The sequence below is a fragment of the Plasmodium inui genome (genome assembly GCF_000524495.1).
Source record: "Plasmodium inui San Antonio 1 unplaced genomic scaffold supercont1.2, whole genome shotgun sequence".
Classification (NCBI taxonomy): Eukaryota; Apicomplexa; class Aconoidasida; order Haemosporida; family Plasmodiidae; genus Plasmodium; species Plasmodium inui.
This window is the reverse complement of record NW_008481836.1, coordinates 862,798-881,261: the sequence shown is the minus strand read 5'-3', so window position 1 is coordinate 881,261 and position 18,464 is coordinate 862,798. Positions and strand designations below refer to the sequence as shown.

At 40.9% G+C, this 18,464-nt stretch overlaps 5 protein-coding genes across 5 annotated transcripts; 1 reads left to right on the top strand and 4 right to left on the bottom strand.

Annotated features, from left to right (window-relative positions):
* Positions 1–851: 851 nt before the first annotated feature.
* Positions 852–2,489, bottom strand: C922_00647 (hypothetical protein; the record flags this gene model as incomplete). Its single annotated transcript, XM_008816260.1, has 1 exon — positions 852–2,489. The coding sequence occupies one exon, from the start codon at positions 2,487–2,489 to the stop codon at positions 852–854; it is 1,638 nt and encodes a 545-aa protein (XP_008814482.1).
* A 3,686-nt stretch (positions 2,490–6,175) lies between these two features.
* Positions 6,176–9,058, bottom strand: C922_00646 (hypothetical protein; the record flags this gene model as incomplete). The annotated part of the gene is made up of 1 exon (XM_008816259.1): positions 6,176–9,058. One exon carries the CDS (start codon positions 9,056–9,058, stop codon positions 6,176–6,178), a length of 2,883 nt encoding a protein of 960 aa, XP_008814481.1.
* A 2,987-nt stretch (positions 9,059–12,045) lies between these two features.
* Positions 12,046–12,850, bottom strand: C922_00645 (ubiquitin-conjugating enzyme E2 2; the record flags this gene model as incomplete). Its single annotated transcript, XM_008816258.1, has 2 exons — positions 12,046–12,389; positions 12,700–12,850. The coding sequence occupies 2 exons, from the start codon at positions 12,848–12,850 to the stop codon at positions 12,046–12,048; spliced, it is 495 nt and encodes a 164-aa protein (XP_008814480.1).
* Positions 12,851–14,891: 2,041 nt separating this feature from the next.
* C922_00644 (hypothetical protein) lies at positions 14,892–15,593 on the top strand (the record flags this gene model as incomplete). The annotated part of the gene is made up of 1 exon (XM_008816257.1): positions 14,892–15,593. One exon carries the CDS (start codon positions 14,892–14,894, stop codon positions 15,591–15,593), a length of 702 nt encoding a protein of 233 aa, XP_008814479.1.
* Positions 15,594–16,784: 1,191 nt separating this feature from the next.
* On the bottom strand, positions 16,785–17,000 carry C922_00643 (hypothetical protein; the record flags this gene model as incomplete). The annotated part of the gene is made up of 1 exon (XM_008816256.1): positions 16,785–17,000. One exon carries the CDS (start codon positions 16,998–17,000, stop codon positions 16,785–16,787), a length of 216 nt encoding a protein of 71 aa, XP_008814478.1.
* Between the last annotated feature and the right edge of the window lie 1,464 nt (positions 17,001–18,464).

Here is an 18,464-nt window from a genome sequence, read left to right as displayed (position 1 = left end):
TAAAACCATAAAAAAAAAAAAAAAAAAAAAAACAAAAACAAAAGGTATCCATATGTACATATATATGTGTATGCTTATATATATACACACTTCTATTGTGTTACGAATGCTTGTTTTCAAAAGGGTTTTAAAAAAAGGAGGGAAGAATGTAGGGACATGGAGAGGAAGTGGGGATGCGAGTGCGAAACGGTTGAGTGAAGAATCGAGTAGGAAAGGGCTGCATGAAGAAGGGAGTAAGACGTCGGTGAATGACGAGGTGCGTCAGAAACGACGAGATAATTCTGTGGATGGATTAGTCGCGCATAAATGGAGCCGCATCGATGCAGTGGATATAAGAGCAGGTGGTAGATACGTGAAGGTGGGGCTGGGCACGGGGCCCACAATGAGTATACAAATGCATAAACATATAAACATGCGCATGTACAGGTGGGCATATATATAAGACCCTGTATGCGCTTCAAGTACGCTTCATGCATTTTCTTCCTTTTAAAAAACACTTGTTGTGAGTGCCCTTGCACACGCACACAGCAAAGTGTACGCATAGGGTATGGGCACGGAGAAGGGCGCACGCAAAGATGGGTTTTGCCTCCCCGAGGGAGACTCTTTTTACGCGTGTACAGGAACGTAGGCGTACACGTTGATGCATTGCATTAATTCACGCACTTGCGCGTGTACGCGTGGAAGATTGTATGAATATGAGCATGTACAGAGGTAGAATGCCACAGCAGGGCAGGTGGCACATGCATAGAAATGGTACGGGTGGCACAAAAGCCGTGTGCTGCAGTGATGGAGTGCTGGTGTGCTCGCATCTGTCGCGTATATCGCCGCCTAACCATCCGCGGAGAACCCCATCAGTCGAAGGTGAAGTCCTTATTTAGCACCGCGTCGTCGTTGTTGGCGAACACATTGTTCAGAGTGATCTGCGTGTTGTTTATTTCGTTGTTAATGATGAAGGGGAAATACTTGTACAATATTTTCCAAGCCTTGTTGCAAATGTTATCCACCTTTCTATCCTGTAGAGCATCTATTTTGTGGACGCTGTCGCATTCTTCGAAAAAATGAACATACGGATTGGCAGGTAGGTTATCTCTTAACTTTTTATTTTCTCCCATTTCGAGGATGTTTTCAAGTCCTTCCAAAGTGACAGAAATGATGTTTGCATCTTCTACATCCAGTAGGTTAGACAACGAGTGTATGGCCCCACATTCTACAAGGTATTCTATTTGGGACTCGGATCCCCCAGAAGAAGCATTCGATATTGCCCACGCAGCTTCTTTCCTCACCTCAAAATCTTCCTTCATTAAAATATTTATAAGTTGGGGAATAACATTATTATCAATTACTGCCTGTATTTGGGAAATATTCCCTGCAGTAATGTTAGATAACGCCCAACAGGCTTCTTTTTTTATACTTTTTTTTGAAGAATTAAGTAAGCAGGACAATTTTTGCACGGCACCAAGTTTAACAACGACATCCGTTTGGAGGTCATCCCCTGTGACGATATTTCCAACGGTTCTCAATGCAGGGGTTTGGACTAAAAAGGAGCAGTGGCTTAGCAACTCGACTACTCGTTCCGCTACTCCAGCATCCAGCACAGCATTGATATTTTCATTGGAGCCATCCGATAAGTAGGACAGAGTCCAACAAGCATCTGTTAATATTTCTTCATCATCGTTGTATATTAATGCAGCTAGGGTTGGTAACGCCTTGGAAACTATTTCAAATTTGGGAGCTGGTTTGCCTCTACACAAATTCGACAGTGTCCAAGCGGCATTCCTTATTAATGTTCTCTTATGGCTTGTTCTTAGAATTTTTAAAAGTAAAGGTAAAGAATTTTGATTAAGGACGAACTCTCTACATTCGGCTGAATCGCCTGCAATGTTCCCCAACGCCCACACGGCTTGTTCACACACATCTTCCTTTTCGCTATTTAATAGTCTAACAAGATGGGGAACAGCATTATTTTCAATTACAACTTTGGTCTGTTCTTGTGAACCTGAAGCGATGTTTGTCAACACCCACGCGGCTTCAAATTGTAAATCGGTTTTATCATCATACTTTAGAAATTCCACTATGTATGGAACTACGCCTGAATTTATTACTTCCTGTATAGGGGGTCCTTTCTCAATGGACAGTAACTTCCTTAACTCTCTTGTGCTGTTTAATTGGGTTACATATTCAGATGACCTTACCCCTATCGCTAAGGAGGGAATCTTCTTTAACATTTCGATGGTACTGGAACTATTGTTCGATGCAGCATTGTATACCGAATCATTGGTGGAGTCATTTTGATTGGATTTTAAATAATTAACATTATATGAGGAGTTTTCTTCGAGTCCTATGTTGGCCATTATCATGGCTCTTTTACTTTCTAGCTGACATTCTCTCTGTTGCTTTCTTATTTGGACCACCAAGTCTTCTCTTTTTCTCCTGGTGTCATCGCAATTCTTCTTAAATTCTTTTCTCCTCGCTTCAATTCGTCTATCCATTTTGACGTTCCTTTTTTTTTTTTTTTCTTGCTAACTTGTTGGATTATTTTTTCAATTGAGGGAAATTACATAAAAGAAAAAAAAAAAAGAAAAAAAAAAGCGTAAGATGTAACGCTACTCAGTAAAAATCTTCTTCAAATATTGGAAGGGAGCTGCAAAGGGGTGGTGGTGGTTATGGTTTTATCGTTTGCGAGTTGTCCATTAAAAGGGGTCACGTAAGTTAAGCGGCAAGCCTTAAAATTGCTATGTACAATCGCGCTCAACCATTTGACAAAGTGTTACATAAGCATGATACCTGCTTCGTACTTGTGTCCATATATATACATATAATATGTACACCCCTGTGTGGTGTAAATAAACCCCTCGGGGGATGAACACTTGGCTGAATGCACAAACAGGTACACACGCACGCGTATACATGTCCACGCAAGTGTTTCACAAATGTGTGGGAAGTGTGTTTTTTTCCCCTTATGAAAATGCGCAGCGCTTCATGTACACGTGGGGAAAAAAGGAAGAAGGGAGGGGGGGAGTACTCATCGTGTATACATGCGCCAGTACAACCATGGGCGAAGCTACACGTGACACGTGGGCATGCAAGCTTCCTTACCTAATTAATAAAATGACAAAACATATTCTTGTTTACAAGAAGTCCCTTACTGAGTTTAGGGAAAAATGTGTTTTTTTCTTTAAAACGTAAGAAAGCCTCTTCCAGGGTTTTTTCCCTTCCTGCTACATAGCCACGTGCGGATGTACATGGATACGTATGTACATGTACCTTTTATATATGTACGCATAGGTACGGATATATTTGTACAAACATGTGAAACGTGAAGAGGAAATGGAAAGAGCGCTTTAAAAAGTTAATATGGTTCATGTCCTCACTTCCTTATTCCTACTGGCCCTGCCATCTCTTTCGCATCACATTCGCATCCCTTTCACATCACTTTCGCATTGTTATCGCATCGCTATCGCAATGGATATTGATTTGCTTTTTTTTTTAAATGGTGCTTCCCTCATTTGCTTATTTTGACGTAGAAAAATTTCTTCGCGCAGATCACATACATGGGCCATATCTGCTACGATTTTAAGTGCCCAAACGGAATTTATTTATGCGAAATTTTACGTTGGAGTTTGCGAGTAGTGCGGAAGGTTCGCCACCTCGCTTCCGCGCAAGGACACGTCGGCCGTGTATGCGTGCGTATGTACATAGTTACCTATACCGTATGCATAACGGGTAAACCCTACGTGTATACATATACACGTATGCGTCCTTATACACCTCCACAGTCCCTTTCAACAATCCTTCATGCGCAGCCATCTTTTCACATATATGGAAATATATAGGTAAAATGCTCACATGTTTACCTTTCCCACGTTTCATCATATTTTATTTTTATGTCGTTTGGCATTTGCAAGAGGGTTTTGTTCGGTTTTGCGTCACTCCGCTTAACTGGGCGTAGCTCTGCCATCCCTTGCTGTGCCCATTTTGCTCATTTGTTCCCCCTTCACATTATGCGGAACGGAACAGTTATGTGAACGCAAAAAGCTGTGGAAGGGGGGAGCCGCCATGGAAGAAATAAGGCAACCCCCCATTTGCCATTTGTGCATATAAATCCCAATATGTATAGAACTAAAGGGAAAATAATAAATCGGCATTTTTCTCTTTTTCGAAGCATGTCATTTACAACAAAGGTTGAAAGGGGAAAGAGTGAACAGATAATGTAAGCAGAATCTCCCAACCCCTTTCCCTTTTTTTCTTTTTTTTTTTTTGCGTTAAAACTTTCTACGAAAAAATATATACACCGTCCATTTGGGGGTTGCCATCCTGGCGATGCCCCAGAGTTACATGAACAAGTGCACAGCATGGACGCAGTGTGCAAGTATGTCTCTATGTGTACGTGGCTTTAATATGTTATAAAGAGTATACGTAAAGCATGAGGAAGTATTACGAATTGAATGAATGTCGTTTTGGAAAATTGCTTCATTGGTTGGATGAAGAAGGTTCTAACATGTTGCACTTTCGTATTTCCCCCTGCCTCCCCAAAGGGGTTAAATGCATAAAACGCATGATCCGAATTTGCGTCCTGACATATGGCCCATTTGCACCACTACGATGTGTTTTAAAAGAGACCACACACAAGTGTCTTATCGTGCGTGCATGGTTCAACTGGGGGCAAAGGGGCAAGGCAAACAAGGGCATAGAAATGTGCCGATAGAATACTCTTTTATAAAGTACAGATCATGACGGTGTAAAGGTGTGCGTTGTACCTACAAATGGAACACATGAGCAATGTGCTCTCACGTCCATGTCACCCGTCAAGTGTGCGGGTATAACTAGAAAGAGATTTCACCAGGTTGCGAAAAATTCGTTCCTCCGTAAGTTGCTTCAAATTTGCTAATTTTTTTTCGCGTCTACCAATTTATGCATAAGTCTTATCAGCGCACACCTCTGGGTGAACAGACGCTAAACAAGAGACATAGTAAGGGGCGTGCAACGTTGGATGGTGAAAGGAAGGCAAAATATATACAAAACGCACTTTTTAAACACATCAAATAAATGAGAAAAGAGTGAAAAAAAAAAAATGTAATTCAAAGTGAAAGTTTAAGTGTTGTAGTGCGTTCGGTAAGCGAAGTAGTGCATATGTGAAGAGGGGGGCGGGGCGCAACGGCAGTCAACCTTTTTGCTACCCAGCTGTTCCCCATTTCTGTGTCATCTTTGTTCCTTCTTTGCCTTTTTGTTTCCACACTGGTAAGGAACCCCCCATCGGCTTGATACGAATCTTCTGCATTATGCCATCCGGTATATGAACCAATAGTAGGCAGGATCTCTCTGTTTCTGCGGTCAATTCGGAAAACATCTGCTTCGTCCCCTTGAGTGGTATGATCATTTAAGATGGATGAAGATCATTTTGGTACACAGATTTATGCTGGCATCGGGAAAATGGAAAGCAGACCAAAAAATTTTTAAATATACTTTGGACGCATTTCCCGTTGAGATCGAATCGAGACAAGCAACTATGTACATTCACTTCCGGGGGAGGGTGCGTCCCAAAGAGGCCCATAAAAAGATAGACTTAAATGCGCACGTCTAACATGAGAGCGTGTATACATATTTTTGCACACTCATATATATGCTACATGGGGTATATAGGCATGTGCACATTTAAACATATCATGGCATGCTTGTGTTAATTTAAAAAATCGAGAAATATTTCCGTAATACATAACATCAGATATTTATGAAGCATCTATTGAGCGCTCCGCGTTGTTGCGCATTAACCACTCCATCTTTTTATTCGTTCTAAATTAATCCTTTATTTTTTAAATTCAGAAATTGTGCGCAGTAATTGGTGTGTCACATGTCATACGTTGTGATTAAACAAACAGGAGAAGGAGAAAATGGGCATATATATATGTAGGGGTGTCTGCGATACGTTCATGTGCAAGACACACGTGTATATTGGTACACGGATGTACTGGAATAGTTAACGATGACGGTGGTGTGGGGGCCCCCTTGGAAACCACCCCCCCTTGGTATACATGCCTTCACAGCAGCGCTCGTTGCCCAAAGAATTAGAGGTAACGTGTTTCATATACCTGGACTGGATAACACCTTTTCATGAATAAACCAAATTAGAAGATTCCGCTTAGGCGGCGTAGGAGTTGTTTTTATTCTCCTTCTTATTTTAATAGGAAATTTTCGCGTTGATAACGGAGTCAATATGTTTTTCGTAGTCACCATCTGCATAATTTTTCTTCTTCTTGTCCTTTTTTTTATCCTTTGACGAAAATTTTTCCTTCTTTTGCTTCTTGCTCTTGGACGCATATTTAGCAGAACTGTTATTATTTACGTCGGAGAACGATTTCGATCTTCGTTTTTTGTTGCCCTTATTTTTTTTGTCTTGGTTTGTATTGGGAAAGGTGTTATGAGGATCATCTTCTTTTCCGTCCGCATATTTCCCCTTCTTACTTTTGTAGTTGTAACTTCTTTTGTCATTCGGGAGATCTCTGCTATCGTCCCCTTTGTTTTTTCGATCATACGATCTGTCACGTTTTCCTTTGTCGTGGTCACCATATTTGTAATCATCTTTTTGTCTCAATTTGATGTCTTTGTAGTAGTTTTTATCATCCCGTTTGTCGTCCTGCTTATCGTACCACTTTTTGTCCTCCTTCTTGCTGTAATATCTGGAGCTCTTCTGGGCATCCTCGTCATTCTCATGATCGTACATTTTATCCTTATACTTAGCATAGCTCTTTTCGTCCTTGTAGCTCACGCCATAAGCTTTGCTGTCCTTATTATACCACTTACTATCATCCCGCTCGTTCGTTGCGTACTTGGTATAATTTGTCTTGTTATAGTAATCCTCGTTTTTAACGCCATATTTTTTCTTGTCTCCCTTGTAATCGTAAGAGGCGCTTCTGTCGTACTTTCGGTAATCATCAGTCTTGTAATTAGTCCATTTTTTGTCCGCATCGTAATACTTCTTATCCTGGTCGTAAAAATCCTTTCGCTCATACTCCGGGTTGAAAATTTTGTCATGCCTGTCGAAATCTTTTGGGTAGTCGTTCTTATACCTCTCATGGTCCTCGCCGCCTGGATACCCTTTAGGCCTTTTATTGTAGGAGCCGTTATAGTAGCCATTATTATACGCGTAATTGTCGTTTCCTCGTTTTTCGTAATCACCAGGTGCCCCATCGTACTGTCCGTATTTTCGTTTTTTATCATAGTAATAATCATTGTTATATCCATCACGTTTGAAGTATCCCTTGTTTTCTTCCTTATGGTTTGGCCGCACAGAATAGGACGGTAATCTGTTCGTTTTTCCCTGCATTTTGTAATTATAACTGGAATGCCGTTCATCATAGGCAGCTCCCCTTTCGTTATCGTACTTGTTATAATGGCTATGTTCACCATGTCCCGATGTAGGGGCACCTCTATCGTTCATTTTCCCCCCGCTTCTTAGCAGAGGGTCATATGCATTGTTATAATTTGAGTATCCTCCTTGCCCATGACGATGCCTTGGGTAGTTATACTCATCATGTTGGCCTCCTTTGGGAAATTTTTCCATCGATTTACTTACATATTTTCTATTTTCACTTTTTCGAGAATCTCTCTTATCTAGTCTCTTTTTACGCAAAATGTCCGAGGAGTGACTATGTTGTCTTTTGTACCGACTGGTGAAGTCGTCATTTCGGTGGCCCACAGCACCTTTGGGAGAATAATTCCGTTTGTTGAACATGCTGTTCTTTCTTACTCTACCATAGGAGCTATACTTATCATAGTAACTGCTGTTATAATTGTTTCGAGGGAAGAGGCTCTTCCCGTAGGGGGCATTGTAACTATTATTATATCTGTATTTGTACGAATACCTTCTGAAGGGGTGTTGGCTGGAATAGTTATTATGAGTGTCTTTGTAGTACTTAGAGGGGTTGTACTTTTTTCCGTTAGTGTTGTCGTACTTGGCGCTCCCCGCAGCATTGTTGTTCGTGCTGTCTTTCGGGTCATCTGTTTTTTCCTCCTTATTGGAATAATTTTCATATTCCTTTGTGTTGTTATCACTTTCGTATTTGAAGACCCGAATGCTATCTTCTTCCTGGTCGTTCGGTTCTTCGTCGGCCGTTCCGTCAGCAGTTTCATCGGCAGCTCCATTGGCAGCTCCTTTCCCCCTCCTCTTCCTTTTGGTGTCCTCTTGGTCCAATTTCCTCTTTTTAATATTGTCCAGGACAGCTTCATTTTCGATTTTCCAGTTTTTTATTTCTCCCTTATATTTCGCTAAAGATTGGCAGAAATCCACGTGTATTCTTCGGTCGTCAATGATGACGTTATCCATTTCGAAGTAGGCATTTAGGCAGTCTTCTTTTTTTTCAAATTCAATAAAGGCGTACTGGAGCGAGTTGTTCGTTACCTTATCTTTTACAATATTACACGATATTATCGGTCCGAATCTGGAGAAAATAGTTTTTAAATCTTCTTCTTCCGTTACGGGATTGAGCTTACAAACGAATAGAACATTTTCTGGGGGCTTTAAATCAGCATCTGGGATATCTCCCAAGATTTCCAGAGTTAGTGCGCTTGCTTTGGCATCCTTATCCTTTAACTCTTCTTCAACCTCTAATTCCTTCTTCAGTTCCTGGTTTTCTTCGTCCTTGTCCGCTTCGTCGTTGGTCCCGTGTGTTTCATCTGCCTCATTCGCTTCGTCCTTCTTGTCGTTTTCTTCCTTCTCATCTGCGGCCGCCTTTTTGCCCTTCCTGGCGCCGCCCTTTTTACTCTTCGGCTCTTTCTTACCCTTTTTGCCTTTCTTATCTTCCTCTTCCTTCTTTTCTTCTTTCTCTTCCTCTTCTTCCTTCTCTTCCTCCTCTTCCTTCTGTCCCTTCTTCGTTTTCCTAACAGTTCTTCTTGTCCTCTTATTTTTTGCTTTACTATCTACCGATTTTTCCTCATTGTCCACTTCTTCCTTAGCTTTATCATCGTCGGTTGGTCCTTTGTTGTCATTGTTCTCCTCATCTGGTTTTTCCTCGACGGATTGGTCCTCCTCCTTTTTTTTTTTTATGAGGCCGAATGAAAACATATCTTCTCACAGAAAAGTCTTCGCGCATCCGTTCGCCTCTCCGTTGGTGGGGCGTTAGTTTTTGCGCTTCCGTTAGAGGCGTTTTCCTTTGCGATTAGCAATCTTCCTCCCCCTTATTCTGCTATATTTTGAGCCACTTTTTTAGTTATTCTTCTTTTGATTATACCCACTTTGTCAGTCACACTTCTTTCGCTTACGCCCACTTTTCCCTTTCCCCTTCCTTTTTTTTTTCCTTTGCTTCTATGCCGTCCCCGCTTCGTCCCTTGGGTTAAATCTCTTCTGTTAAGAATATATTCACACAGATTCCTGTTCTTACAAATTTGCATCATACATTTTGCCTTTTTAAACTGAAACTACCTAAGGTTATGTCAGTATGCTGCCCTTCGAAAAAACGCAAAATGAAACAAAGAAAACTTAAAAATGGTCAAGAACTAGCATAGATTCTTTAAAAATGTGGCACAAAATGGTATATCATAGGGTACGCATTATTATATGCATGTACGTACATATATACATACATGTTACAAAGGGAAGGTGTTCTTTTTTTTTCTCTCTTTAATAATGACAGCATATATATGAAAAAAAAAAAAGAAAAGGGTGGGTAAACAATATATATTGAAATTATGCTTTGCTAAGGTGGAGCGGGTTCTTTTTTGCTATCACTAACAAAAAAATATATATTTTTTTTTTTTCTACCCGCTTGCATATAAGGTGATACTTTTTTTTACCATTAGAGGCTCGTACGCACCCACCATAGAGTATACTACTGCACTGCTAACTGCGTACATGGCATATGTTTGAAGCGCCTTTTGCTATTCATTTATGTGTAAACGTATGGCGTTCATATGGCGCACATGTGGCTCACATATGGTTATATGATGGATTGTGTTGAACTGCCCCCTTTTATTCATCAAATCGGGCTCCTCCTGCTGCTTCGGCCGTGTTGACCTTTACTATTATATTATTCTCTTTCTTTTTCAATTTGTGCCATTGACACTTTGGTCCGGATCATTTGGGTTTTCCTCTTCTCAAAGAAGCTCGTTGTGGTAAGCGGCTCGGTGACACTTTGTTCTTGTAACAAGTGGGGAAGAATTATTTCGTCGCGCCAGCGAAGGTACATGAGTACATGCCTGCGTGCCTACATATCTATGCGGAGGTATGTGTAGCACTCCTCTTCCTTGTCAAAAAAATAAGGATCTATTTTTCCCCTTATTCTTTACATTTTGCTGTTTTTTTTTTTAATCATTTCCTGAGGATGTAAACAGCATCATGTGCATGTAAGCAAGAATATGACGCACGGACGCGTAGGTTATTTTTATGGGTGTTGCATTTTGTTTGTGCCCCTTCCAATGGAGGGTTATGCAAAAGGCTTAAATACTCCTGTACATATACCCATATAGTAAGGCAATGTATGTGTTGGTAACACCTGCTGAGCGACCGAGGATGGGGTGAACGTTTACGAAAAAATGACAAACCTTTATTTTACAAAATTTACTCCTCCACATGCCGTATTTCAAAAAGGAATATTTTATGACGTGTAAAAGATAATTTTTTTTGATATTATTTTCCCATTTTCGAGGGCATGCAAAAACACTGCATGTTGGGTGGGGGGAGTAATCGTTTTCCAATCGGTCTGTTTGCGTAGACAGCATTGTATATGTGCAAAACATGCCTCTCATTTTCCCGGTTGCATAAATTGGCCTACGTTGCGCGACTGAAGAGAGGCAGAACATGAGTTTAAAATACTCACGTATAAATAGGTATACATTACGTATATGTGCACACCTGACAACTTTACTTTACGCCCTCCCCCCCGAGGTGTAGGCACAGTAAAGCATAAACTTACCTCCAACAGTCATGCGCTCCGCATTTCTACGACAATATTTGTGCCTGTCTGTTTACGTAAAGAACGCGAAGGCGCATTTTCCACAGAATGTGACCCAAATGACAGTGCCATACGGCGCACATATGAGTACATTCCTTTAATAATTCATGTGCAAATTTTGAAGGGCTAAATTCATAGTTACAAATACGAATTTTTTTCACGAATCGTGTGCACGTAAATATACGTCTATGGATCTACACATATAACGCATATTATATCATATACGTTTCTGTCCAAAAGCTTGGAGGATCTTTTCCACCTTTGACAGTTTTAACAGGCACAAAAAAATGGCAAAGCATATACATGCGGCGCATACGTCTCTATGCACAAATGGGTGGGAGTACATGTAGGTGTACAACACACATGCTATAAATGCATCACAATTTAAAAAAAAAAAAGAAAAGAAAAAAACATTTTCCTCATATGCGTGTGACTTATAAAATGCAAAACACACTAAAAGGGGGGAAAATAAATGAAAAAGTATGCATTTCATAACACTTTAGAAAATTTTATAAAACAATTACAAAAATTTGCATAAGGAACTGAAAAAAAATACTGAGTTAATTATGAGGGAACAAAAAAAAAAAAAAAAAAAAAAAAAAAAAAAAGAAAAAAAGAAAAAGAGGGGGAGGGCAATAAACTGGGGTTTTGCGTCGGGATGGCATTTTGCCTTTAACAGTGAAGCTTTTGCTACGTCTCCATAGCGTTTCTGTTAGGTCTTTATCACTTTCTCGCCACCTCTACATCTCATCCTCTTCACTTTCCGAAGGAAGCGCCAAATGTGCCCACAGACAGACTCGTCAAAATACCCCCTCCTCGCGCACAGCCCACGCTTATAAGCAACACACGATTTTTCAAAAAAAAAAAAACACATACTCTTCTAATTATGTACGCATAAAAAAAAAATGCGGCTCAACAGGAGAATGCCGAATGCACCGTGCGATCGGCAATTCGCAACCTGCAATATGCAATCTGGAATCTGCGAAGTGGAAGGAACACACCACTAAATCGGGTCTGCATCAAATGGGAAACAAAGGTGCGGTGTGCAAATACACCTTCTTGTGTGTACGTGACGAATGGACGCCTCCCCCCCCGCCCCCATTTAAGCCTTGGTGTCTTCCTCTTCCTGCACCTTGTGATCGATAAAACTGATGGAATCCTTGACGCAGTTCTTAATTCTTCGGTTATACTCAATTCTGTTCTCCACGAAGAGGAGGGCAGCTTCCTGATTGGCTGGGCTGTTCGGGTTCGGATCACTCAATAGGGATTGAATGGAAGTCAGTATTGCAGAAATGTCATAAATAGGACTCCACTGCTTTTGGAGAATGTCAATACATATGTTTCCGTCCATGTATATATTTGGGTGAAACATTTTGGTCAAAAATTTGACTTTGGGAGGTTTGTTTGGGTATTCATTTCCAAATAAAAGTTCCAACTGAAAGGTGCCTACAGGAAGGGGGTGAACAGAAGGAGCACATTTACAAGATCATGCTGTAGAGAAGGTCTTTTTGGAGGCAATCGATGGGAGCGACCTATTGATGGCGCTCTTAACACTGGCGTTATTTCCCTTTTCGGTAATTAACACATCATTTGGGGAAGTATCCCCCTTTTTAGTGTTCCCCTGTCCGTGCTCTCAAACTTAACACGTAACAAATTAGTGGAGCTTTCGATTCTCTACAAGGGGTTATTCCTTCCACTTGTTTTGCATAATCCCCAGGGGGAGGATGATACACTGTTCCGCCTTAGCCTTTATTACCTCCCTCCCAAGGGGTGTCTGCTGGGCCGAAAATAACCGCCCGCCATTTCATAATATCATTCCCTATTGGGGAGCCGCTAACTCCGTAAGGTGAATCAGCTTGCAATTTTCTAAAGTCCCGAATTAATCTCTTTTTCGCCAAATTAGACATCTTCCTAGAGGTATGCAAATCAAGCTAAACCTAAATGGGTAATATTAGGAGCGCATATATTTGTGCAAGCCACCTAGGACATGTCTCCGTACACATGGGTATATATCTGTAGATTTACATATGTCCATCTGTGTTCATTTCATCACGCTGGAAAAAACTGGACGAGCTTCCTCACAGCTGAGCAGTTGAGAGGCATGCCGACATCCCTATACGGTACGACAGTTAAGCGATTTTTTAACCGGTACAGTTGGGATTTCCTCATATGGGCAAGCATTACCGGAGCACGCGGATGCCCTACGTTTCTTTGCGTGTGCGTGTGTGTTGGTAGGACGGTTCGAAACATGTGCACATAGGCTATCCACTGATTATGAGCAAACGTGAGGGGTTAAATGAGATGTTCCTTTATATGTGTCAATTTCTTGATAGAATGGGAGGATTTCTCTTTATAAGTATGGAAAATTGGAAGGGGACGTAACGTAAAAATGGGCTTCTTCACTTGTACAAGCTTAGAACTTTCTATAAACATTATTTGCTGTTTTTTTCCCCCCTTCGTGTGAATATCGTGAAAATGCGAAATATTTATGTGCATAGTTGTTATCCCGAAATGTCAATGCGAGTAAAGGCAATTTTGACATTCCGCTCAACTAGTGGAGATGCCAAAAAGAAAAAAAAAAAAAAGAAAAAAAAAAAGGTAAATTTTTTGCAGCTTTGCCAACTTCATAAAGGAAAAATGCGTGTTTAATATAACCCGCCTTCTCCCAAGCTGCATATAAATCGTTATTAAAAATTTACACGAGCGTTTTCACCCGTTTGGCATTTTCCCGTATTCATAAATTTCATGTTATTAAAATATGATGTACATTTGGGAGGATACATTTATATCTTGACCTTTTTTGATGCCTATCTTTCCCTGAGGAGGTGAAACGCATGTAGGTATTTTTTACTTACATACGAACGTTCATTTGTGCTAATTTTTTTGACTTCGCAATTTCTGAATTTTGTGCTCCTGCCTAGGGCGGGGAGCAATGGTGGTGGTATAAAATATACTTTTCCTATCGCGCGCTTAATTTTTCCATTTTGCCTTTTTGCACGGCGCGGAGCACGTCGCTTCAGTTGGGCCATCAACTCGTCGTTTTTTCCAGTGTTCTTTTTTAACTTTTCTTTTCAATCCTGTTTGTCCCCTTTTGACATTTTTTTGACACTTTTTTGACATTTTTAACGCGTTAAATAATACCCTTCTTTTCATTGCCGCAGAAAACCTGGAGGGAAAAAAAAAGTAAAAGTTTACTTAATCACGCCTAAGAGCTAAGAGCTTCGTATGGTTGAATACATTTTTCTATCCATACAGCGTAGATATGAGTATGAGCAGCTCTGGAAAATATAAAGGTATGAACGTAATAACGTATGAACGCGATAGGTGAAGAAACAAGGCAGAGGTCACCTTCTCGCCGCGCTCACGTAGCATGAGAAGTCACCGTGTTACGCACGTAGGGACTAACTTTTTTTTGTAGATTCGTATTCCCACGGAAGTTAGCCCAATTTGTCCTAATATTAGGGTTATTCGTCCCATACATAATTATATGCGCATATTTTGTGCATGACACTAACTCTGTATGCACAAAATTGACACCAGAAGCATAACCAGGAGGTTTTTCCCCCCACCAGAGGGCAAATCTTTATGAAGCACAATTGAACTGTATAGCAGAGCAAGAAAAAAAAGAGTCACTTGTGAGGTTTTTAACTGAGAGACACCAAAAAAGGGCAAAAAACATAAAAGTTGCCACAAACATTAATGACACATATGATAGGCTGTAAGAGAAAAAAACGCAGGTGAACACTTATTTTTCGAAAAAGCCAACCAGTTGACTATCCAATAAAGACAGGGATAGCAATTAGTGAGCTGTAAAAATACCTGCGTGAGGAAGAGTAATACATGCGTGCGGTGTAGAATTGCCCCCCCGTTTGAGGAGCGTACCGATAGAAAACTACATTTTGAAAGTGGCTTGATTTGTCTTCCCTTCCTCCACCCTGCTGAGAGATCATGCCGAAGTACTACTGTGAATATTGCGACATCCACCTAACGCACAGCTCCCCAGTGGGGCGCAGACAGCACATCCAAGGGAGAAAACACATAAGTGCAAAAATTGAATATTTCCAAAATTTGCTAAGGGAAGAAGGCATAACCCCACAGAACTTCTTAGGGTTTCTAGGAACCAGGGCATTGAATAATTTGCTAGGAAACCCAATGATGAATAATATGATCCCAGGAAATTTCCCCATGCACATGAAATATAACAATATGAAGCCTCACTCACATTATTCGCGTCATTCACATCGGCATCATATGTCCCATGGTAGATACTCCAGGGAAAGACATGGCCATCACAGTTACTCTAGTAAATATCACTCGCACCCTATGCGCGTGAATAGCAGCAGCATGGGTGGCATGTCAGGGTTTCAAAACAGTAAACATTCTGGTAGCTTTGTCCCCTCACCAAACTCTATGCATGGTAATGGGAAGATGTTTAATTATCCCATTCGAGATTTGGTAAGTAATGTCAATAATGACATTGACCCAAGTAAGGACAGTCAGAATGAGGAACGAATTGGAGATAATTCGATTGACAACCCTCATAGCAGAATACAGGATCGGCACGATCAGCGAGATCATGCCAATCGCGCCGATCATGCGGATCAGACCGATAAGGATGATAATGCCGATCCGGTCCATGCCACTCGTTGAATTGTGAATAAGAATGATAAGGTGAGTGTGGATGACTCGACGAGGGGATCATCTGCGTGATGAGGGAAATGCTGGCTAAATGTCGAAGGTAAATACAGCGTTTAAGCCCAAACATTAACAGGTCAGCCGCATTGAGTTTCCCATTTTGAGGGTGAACCCAAACGATCACTAGCATACATTTGTGACATAAAGAGGCATGTAGAGTAAGATTAAGAAGGATCTTTCCACCACGGTTCACTTCGTAAACTGAAAGAAAATTCATGAGTGACGGATGAAGTTCACTAACCGTTGCGAGTTCGCATTTTTGTAATTTCGTATAAGGTTAATTCATCCATCATTCAGCTCCTCCGTATGTAGATCTTTACTTTTTTTTTACCTTCATTGTTATATGTCATTTTCCGAAATTTTTTGCTCCACCCGCTTTTTTTTTTTTTTTCCTTTTTTTTGTTTATTTGTACAAAATGGTAAAACAAATTTTAACTCTGTAATTTAAAAAAAAAGAAGAAAGAGAATTCATAAGAAGTAGGACAACTCCCCCACCGGTGTGTACACATCTATGCCAACTGAGATATTTTAGTGCTACCTCATTGAGAGTAATCCTATTTATTCAAGTCTCTCCCCCCATGCAGTTACGTTTAATCCCCCTGTAGTGGGCAACTCCCCCGCGATGCTGTCAAATTGTTCGTTCTTATAAAAATTGGTCCACGTCATCCCACCTCGGACAGGACAAGCGCTGTGCGATTATAGCTCCATTGTATTGCCACTTTGGTGTCTACTCTTTTGTCTCATTATTGCGTTGCGTTGGTCCCCCTATCTCGCATGAAGAAAATGTACAAATATATACACACATGTGTAAGCACATTTGCGCATTTGTGCATTTGTGCGAGGGCACATCGAACAGAAGGAGGAGGTTCTGCGCGAGGCACCTTAAAAAATGTAGGAACGTTGCTCAGGAAACGTGCCTACCCAAAATATGAATTAAAATCAACGGGGATGAATGAAGGAGGGGTGAACAGGGGTGTAGAAGCACATACGCGTGTGTTGTGTATATGTACAGGGTAGGGACACGGTCGAAATATCAAAGGATTTACAAAATTGCCACTACTTTACAACAAAAGTATGCGTAACTGGTTCTACGTCACAGGGGCAGAAACGAAAAAAAAAAGGGAAGACAAGACAAGGGCAAAGATATCAGAAGCAATCTTCGTACGCATGCTTCGCGTGCTTCTTCTCATGGTGTTCCTTCAGGATGGACGGGTTAACTGTACACATAAAAGTGTGTCTACATAATTTACAAATCACGTTCAAGTTCTTCGAGGCATCTTTAACAGTGCTGTTCTGTTTTGCCTTGTCATTTCGTTTAGACGACCTGATTCTGTCCACTTCGCGTTGGTTGCCTCTCGTCATTTTGGACTTCGCAGGTTCGGATGCGCGGTTCTCGGTTAGCAAAGTCCTCTTGGCAAAGTCCTCTTGGCACTGTACAATTAGCAGAGTCCACTTCGCAGGGCGAACATTCCGAGAGTGTCTTTCCCTATCCGGAATTCCCTGCGCGGCGTACGCATATAAGCAAATGGTTTAAGTCTGCTCATAGGTATACGTACATATGAACATTGATAAACATTATGATCACCCTCACGGGCGCAGGAAGATAGAAACTGTGTTCCGCACAGCTCACCTAGCAATATGCGATGTCATCAAACGGGGAAGAGTTATTAAATCGTCGCCCTCAGAAAAAAAAAATGCCAAATTGTAAAGGAAAGAAGTCAATTAAGGAAGCGCAAAAAGGTTCACTCTTTTAACGTGATTATTAACACATAAAAATAACACATCCAGCAATGATAAAAAATTAAAGGCAAGAAAGAAAAAAAAAAAGCCAAAGAGGGATAAAACTGTGTCATTAATTCTTTAAAAAAATATATTTGCATAATCATTCAGTTCGCTAGTGTATACCTTGTAATAGCTGCCATTTAAGTTCTCCTGTTAACTTTATTTTCGCGCAAAATTTCTGAACCCTTTTTAAAAGCACAACTAGCATTTAGCCTTTGCAAAGTGGAAAAAATTGAATTTGGCAAATTAGGTAACACTAAAGTGAATTATTGAGCGAAGGAATTTTTTTTTTTCAAATTCTATTCCGCTAGGGCCCCCCATTTACATGTATTCTATTCAACTTTGCGTTACGCAGTGAACGACAGCAGGTTCAGCAAAGAACACGCACAGGTGTACGAAAGAGTGAACCAGACGAATCGGGGCGATCATGACAGCCGCAGTGACAGCGATAACGATAACGAAAGTGACTCCTTTTGGTAAGTCAAAAAATCGTGGCGGTCATTCCCTATCGAGTGAAATTCAGAGAGTGCCACAGACCTAAAGGCTATGTCAGAGGAGCCTGATGATGTGCCAACTGCTAAGCCCATGTGCACGAAGAGAAGTGGTACACAGCGGGGGAGCATTTCTCGGGAACCATAATGGTTTATACAAAAACGCAAGTTAAACGTGGCATGGTAGGATGGATAACACAACAGTTGATCGAATGGATGGGCCAATAAAAGAAGCCGATAAGTGACAAGCTGCGAAGCTTCGTCCATTCTGGCATTTCTGAGAGGAGGTCAATTTTGTTTATCCCCCTTGAGCGTAGCGTAACGGTTCAATGCTATACGTGTTTGGTGATAGCAGTAAGGGGTAAGGCCAAATATAAATATAATGAGGGTTCGTTCTCCCAGTAAACCTTCATAAAATGTTTATGCGTCATTTGGTATAACAGGGATTATCTTTTTTTTTTCTCTCTTACTTGACATATATTCCGCTCCCCCTCCTGTCTCATAGCAAATGAAACCACCCCTACACCTCGTTGTAGTCATGTTGGAAAATGCC